Raw genomic sequence first — 7500 nt, 5'->3', positions numbered from 1 at the left:
ATATATATATATATACACACATTGTGTGTTAAGCGTCTACACATATATTGGAAATAATTCAGCACCTGCATCACGGAAAAAATAGGAGCAGGATCAGTGCATGATCACCCAATGGATAATAACCTTGGTTCCTTGTACAGTAATGTCGACTCCAGTCCCTCTGACGGCCCTGCTTACTGAGCCTTTCTATATCTTTGTTATGGCTGTAATAGCCACTTCATTTGGAGGTTGGGAGGGAACAAATAACTGAAAACAAAGAGCGTCGCATCGTCTGTACACTACAGTATAATTTTCTTTTTTGTTAACCAATAATCGTATCCCAATTATGAAGGCACCAGAACATTCATTCCCCATGGAAAAGCAAGACAAATCTGGATTCACTAATAACACCATAACACCATAAATAAAAATCTAATACTAAGTATTTAAAAGTATGTGTATAAGACGAGTAACGTAAGTACCGTTACTAAATTTACAAATTCATATGTAGGAGGTTTTTGGTTAATAATATTGAATGGGTACTGATACCAATTGAAATAAGTCTAGATTCATATTCATTGTGAATTTTCCCTAGAATATGACTAATTATCTCTAATATAAGATCCTACGTAAAGAATCATCTTCTGTATACTTGCTGGCTATAAAGAAACACGAGTCTAGAGTCAACCTACTAATAAAAGAGCTCAAAGGTCACGTCAGTGTTGATGAAAAATCCCTCTGTTATTGACTGTTGTAATCATCATTTAAATGACACTTTGAAAAGGCATAGTGAATGATTCCACACATCTATTCTTTGGAAACAGATAAGAAAAAATATTTCTTTTAAATGGGAAAATCAACCTGGATCCCATGACCAACTGTCAGTTATATATATGACCTGTTTCTGCATCACGAGCAAAAGACAAATATGGAGAATAATAACTTAGAGGATGACGGAGATTAGGAAAGCTAAAGTCTGACCCAGACTGTTTAGCCTTACTGTATATGCTCGGCGAAGAAGCTCAGCATTACCCTTAGGGCCAGTTAACAGTTTTTATCATTAACCATTTAGGGAGGAATTGTATATGCACTAGGACCAACAGAGATGAAGTAGAGTTATTCCACATACGTTCTTGAAATTTCGTCTTTCCATATTTAATTATGCTTGCTATGGTCATTTCCATAATTGATAAACAGAGGTGAATCATCAACTCCGATTCTGACAGTTTTCCATGGGATGGAACGACCTACAATTCTTTGTAGTCTTATACGATCTCATCAGAAAGTGAAGGAAGTCATTAGTTCCAGACACTTTGTACAATCACGTTCTATTGCTTACGTGTTGGCACGACATTTTAGTTACCCCATTTTGCCACAAATTTACGGATCGGATGAAATATCAATTTCTATGATAAATCGGTCAGAAATATCGGTAGCCTCTCTAACAGGAGCCTTAACTGTGGCTGAAACATCAGTTAAAAATGGTTCAGTACAGTGGAAAAAATATAAGCAAGTTATTAGCTGAAGACAATCGAAAGATCGGTAGATATTCAGACCACACCTTTGATGGATAATTGATTGATTGATTATGAGTTATCAGGCATCCTGACATCTAAGGTCATTGACGCCGATATTATTGGTTAAAAAGAAATAAATAAATATTAACTCAGTTTGGAAGAAGTTTCTGTTCTTAGCAATAAAGTACTTGTGGTCATGAGTGTGTGGTGTCAAGTTCATCTTTTTAATTGGCAATCAATATGCAGTCATCCATAGCGGGGTTGCGACTGGGTTTAAATGCGTATACAGTACATAATGATAATTTCTAAAATTTTAATTAAATAAAACTTATTGGCAACTACCATCACAATTTCTCCGGCAAATAGGAAGCCCCAAGAAAGTAGTCATACCTTGCGTATATATAATAAACAACAGTAAAGGGGGCTCATCACTGAAATGAATTCTCTCTCTTAAAAACTATACGGATGACAGTTTGTGGAAAAAAAAATTTAGTGCATACAACAAAATATGACACAGTCTATCAAAACTCAATTTTTTTTTCTAAGTGAGTTGCAAGACCAGGTTACCCTATGTCATGACCAAAGAGAATTAAAAGCCCGTACATATATGCAAAACTTAATCTAAATTTTCAAGATAATAAAAAATAGAACAGTAATCCTATCAATAACTGGTAAATACAGTGCAAAAAGTTTTGTGCATGAAGAGAGTAAAAAGAGCACATAGTTAGAATGACGAAATAGGTTTCAAAGTTTTACTTCAAAGTACATTTATATATAAACGCAACAGTTTTAATAACTTTAACCGCTAAGAAAATACTTCAGTATCCAAAAAGTTCGTATCAGCTCTCTTCTTAAATCGAGCATGTTTACTTCTTAACCAATACTAAATACTGTTGTTTTGAGAAAAAAAAAAATTACTTAAGAATTCAGACTACAAATCCCTTAAGCGTCGTCAGCAACGGTCTACCATTTTTCTATCAATGTCTTGAGGGTGCGTGGGATACTCTCAAGCAATCATAACAAAAAACTTGAGAGAGAGAGAGAGAGAGAGAGAGAGAGAGAGAGAGAGAGAGAGAGTTTTGTACAGTTAGCAACAGCATGGAAAACTGGTAATTGAAATAACACGTTCGGAAAAAAAGGAACCGACGGCCACAGAAAGAGGGAATGTCAACAAATAAAATAGTGGTCTTACATCGTGAATCGAAATGCTTCTCAATTGGCACAAACATACAGGGAAAATAAGAGATACTGTCTGTCTGTGTGGTAATGCATTTTATGGTTTAGCATGATCCTATAACATCCAGTAAATATGTGATACCATATCCCTTTCAGTACTTCACTTATCAAAATAATATAAATTACCAGTAACTGCCATCAACATGAGCATTTTTTTTCTAAAACGATGTAGCTACAAGGAAAAAAAATAACGAGATCAATCCTAATTCCTGTTTTTGAATGCTAGAAGCCCGTGTAAAAATCCACCATATTAATAGCATTTTCAAACACATGCACATAATTATTGTTGTTGAAATTATTAATATTATTAAAATTAACATCATTATGAAAATTATAATAACATGGATATATGTATTGAGCTATATATCTCTCAGTGACCTGCATCCTTATACTACACCCTCAGAGAATCTGGTGCCTATTAAAATCATCATTATTATCATTATTGATATCACCAAATTATCATTATAATTATTATTAGAATGCTCATTAGCAGTGTGTCATAACTTCCAAAAGACAAAGGGAATTTCACCTCTATCAGTTCATTCCCGTTTGTACTACTGGGTACGAAACTACTTTCCTTCAAAACCTCCTCCTAGCAATTTCTGTCTCCCTTTCGTCTTTCTTTAAAATAATTTTGAGGTATAAATTGTTTCACAAACCTTTTGTCACCCAGTCTTTCAACACGAACAGACAATTACAAACCGCATAGATTTAGATTCTCCCCCAACGCTAACAGTTTTACCGCTTATGTGTATCTTGATTTCAATTATTATTTAGCCCCATATATTAGCAACTAATCCACTTATAAGGCTTCAATTTAATTCTTTCACTGGCTTTCAATATTCCGAAATAAATTGCTACAAAGGAGAATTGGCTTGACAATTCCTCATCATTCTCTGCTTAGCTTTAATAGCTAAAGTCTCTCCCCGATATTTTGCACACAAAATAGTGCTTTTCTTGCTTCACCTATTCATTAATCGCCTCTTAGCTCACCTTAACCTCGTGTGCAGTATATTTACATCCAAATAACAAAACGATTCTATTATCACTTTTCATTCACATTCTATATAAAAACTTGTTGCTCCATCTCATTCGAATATATTACGCCGGCTCAATATTGCTTTCTAATTTTTCCCTCATGCAATAATAATCCATCTCTTTCAACAGTCTCTATTCGCTATTCTTAATCAGTACTATCTCATCTGCAATCACCAACCACTTTACACTCCATACATGAACCCATTCCTTTTCTTAGAAATTACACCCATGTCTAATTTCCTTTCTTTGACTTCTCATACCGATAAATCCATAAGATTTCAAATAGCACCGGAAACAAACTTCTATGTCTCCTGGCCACTTTTAAATATAAAAATCAACTCCCCTTCTATCCGCATATTCTTAAATACTCTAAATGTCTTTTCATCCGTCATGAGTGCCCTACAGTCTCTTTTAACTCTTTTAATTTTATATAATAGAACAATAATTATTCCTCTCACCCATTCCTTCAAAATTCTCTCTCTCTCTCTCTCTCTCTCTCTCTCTCTCTCTCTCTCCCTAGACAATTTACAAACCCTGATCATCTACTCTATAATAATTTCACTTCAATACTCCTAAAACCATCTTGGCAACAAGATCCATTTCTGGTTTCTTTCAATTCTTCAACCTCTTAATCACGCCCAAAACGACTTTAACATATACCACCATAATTATAACAGAAAACTAACATCACCACTAATAATAATAATAATAATAATAATAATAATAATAATAACTAATAATGTAATTGAGCTTTTTAATTACGTAATTTCCCCTTTTCACAACAGCACTACATGCCGCCATTAGCAGTGCTATGTTGATCATCGGTAGGTAGAGGAACAAAATACATAAAAAAAATTCTAAAGTATTACTAAAGATTTATAATAAGCAAACTTTTCAAATTCAGAGTACAAAAGGGTATGCTGTAACGCATTTCGAGAGGGAGCCAGGTGCTTCCTCTCCTCTTCAGGCTAGAAGATGAGAGGATATACCAGGCACCCTCTCGAAACGCGTTGCAGCATACTCTTTTGTACTCTGTATTTGACAAGGTTACTTACTGTAAGTTTTTAGTAAAACCTTAGAATTTTTCTACCTATTTTGCACCCCTACCTACCGATGACAAACATAGCACAGCTACTGGTGGCATGCAGTACTGTTGAGAAAAGGAAAATTGGAATAATGGAAAAGCTCAACTACAAAATTATTGATACTGAGGCAACTGTAATAATAATAATAATAATAATAATAATACCTATAATAATAATTATAACTATTATTGCAATTATCATTGTTATTAATAATTATGCATCAGATAATTAAGAGTTTTTAACATGGAAAAAGTTCCGCTACATGTACACCACCTGGAGTAGTACTTACCAAAGTGAGCCACTTGACCAGCTGGATGAAAGGCTGAATAACCTGGGCATCTCTGACCTTTTTGATGACCAACACGGAAAGGGGAGGTTTGTACCACGTGAGCCTTTGACTGGCTGGGTCTTGGATCGTCCTGGAAGGGAAAGAAAGAAAATACATTAGTTTAGACAAATAAAACATGTGAATTAGTTACCGAAATTATAAAGAAAGATTTTGATTTTGTTATGAGAAATAAGACACGATGAACTTACACACATACATATAGGCTATGCATCCATACGTATATTTATTAATTCCAATAACTTACTAGACAGAAATGTCATAGATTCGAGCTTTAAAAAGTGTTCATTATAATTTGAATACAAGACATTGAGTTTAAAATCTCGGCGCATTTATATGCAAAGAGATCTGTAAGGTTTACAAATTTCTAAATATACATTTCTTTAAGCAGGCCTGAATTTAGTGACATCTGCTTTCCATCATAAAAATTGTGCACCTCACATTGCAACTGTTGTGTGACATTAATCTTTCGGATCTGTACTTCCATACATATGTATGTATAATTGTATGTGCATATCTGCATATGTTTATTGTTACTTGTAAGTGGGATTTTATATATAGTATTGGTAAATGGGATTGTATATATAGTACTGGTATGTAAAATAGGTGCAACTATGTAAAGTATATGCATGCGCTGTATGTATGTATGTACTGGTATATATGTGTTTATGTGATTAGATATGTGTATATGCATGTATACAAGTGTGCAGGTATGTAATTAGGTATGTATACAGTACATCTATGTATATGTTAGCATACATGTGTATAGTTATATGTATGCACCTGTTTCTGGATATACATCGATATGAAAAATTATTACACCAACTCGTATAAGTATAAAAAATTGTAGGTAACTATCTCAAAGTCTAGAAAAGGACAGAAAAATGGACATCTGACCTAACCCTGTAATTACCCACTTGCCTAATAGGATATAAGCTCCTCCTACCAATGTCCAAATGTATTGTCTCGCAAATAAAGGTGGCCTATTTCGCTGATTTTTCTTGATTCTTCAAATGTTTGTGTGTGTTCGTATTCTCCTCGTACCATATACTGTATATTGTGAAATTCCCTATCAACAAACCAGTCCCCTCGAAGATGTTGCGAGACGAAGCGATACCAGTTTCATTCAGTATTTTATCTTTTTCTTTATGGTTTATTTTGTGTGTATATATATATATATATATATATATATATAATCATCATCTCCTCCTACGCCTATTGACGCAAAACGCCTAGGTTAGATTTCACCAGTCGTCTCTATCTTGAGCTTTTAAATCAATACTTCTCCATTCGTCATCTCCTACTTCGCGCTTCACAGTCCTCAGCCATGTAGGCCTGGGTCTTCCAACTATTCTAGTGCCTTGTGGAGCCCAGTTGAAAGTTTGGTGAACAAATCTCTCTCCATCTGCCCCTCACCATGATCTTGTACACTAATGGCACTCGAGTAATCTCTCTTCTATTTAGCAATAATAATTATACCCGTGCGTATTTCTGTAAAATACAAAACCAAGAATCTGAATAAACAAGATAAAAAAAAAGGAGGTTTAAAACAGGATTTGACTTGGTATGACACCGTTCGGCTAACTAACATGTTAAGGACACATTAAATGCCGACTGATCACTATTGCAGAGGTCCGCGTTACAATTAGAAACGAATTCTTTACCAATTCTCTCAGCCAAAGTTTTAGAATCTATAAGAAGGAAAAAGATATGAAAGAAAGTTAGTTTGAAAGGAATTCCTGAATTTAACCCCTAACTGCCAATGCCGTTTGGAGACCGCTAACCTCCACCTATGCCGTTAATCAAATCCACTCGGCTTTAAGCATAATCGTGTGAGACTCCCTTTGCTCATCAATTCCCAAAGTTAATCGCTGGGTAGGAGTGATATTGGTTAACCATTATCGAATTTTCATAAAGTAGACATTCGGCTCAATTCTGTTAACGATATGAAAGCATGGTTTCCTTGTCTGAGATAATCATTACCAAAAACATTAATCATGGCTAATCGTTCCCATTATCCGTGCTATCATAAATTCAGAAATAATTATTAATAACAACAACAACAACAACAACAACAATAATAATAATAATAATAATAATAATAATAAAAAAGAGACAACAGTAAATATATTAAGTATCAAGTGTGTATGTAAGAAGTTTAAGGATATTCGTTTGCACATGATTATTCTTGAAGCTTCCTGAAGGTCCTTTTCAAGAATACGGCTACTTATGCTATCAATGTATCAATTCACGCCAATGTCCACTTCATACGTCATAAAGATTCCTCTATACTTACATC

The 7500-nt window shown here is 34.3% G+C and overlaps 1 protein-coding gene across 7 annotated transcripts in view; it reads right to left on the bottom strand.

Moving 5' to 3' along the window:
• LOC137651484 (NAD kinase-like) overlaps window positions 1–7500 on the bottom strand; it is a 548585-nt gene that overhangs the window by 17008 nt on the left and 524077 nt on the right. For all 7 annotated transcript variants that reach the window (XM_068384740.1, XM_068384725.1, XM_068384717.1 and 4 more), the window contains one exon: window positions 5145–5274. In XM_068384740.1, the coding sequence (XP_068240841.1) occupies window positions 5145–5274 (130 nt within the window). The remainder of the gene's footprint in view (window positions 1–5144; window positions 5275–7500) is intronic.

The sequence above is a fragment of the Palaemon carinicauda genome, chromosome 1 (assembly GCF_036898095.1).
Source record: "Palaemon carinicauda isolate YSFRI2023 chromosome 1, ASM3689809v2, whole genome shotgun sequence".
Lineage (NCBI taxonomy): Eukaryota > Metazoa > Arthropoda > Malacostraca > Decapoda > Palaemonidae > Palaemon > Palaemon carinicauda.
The sequence above is the reverse complement of the archived record's forward strand: the minus strand, read 5'-3'. Positions and strand labels throughout refer to the sequence as shown.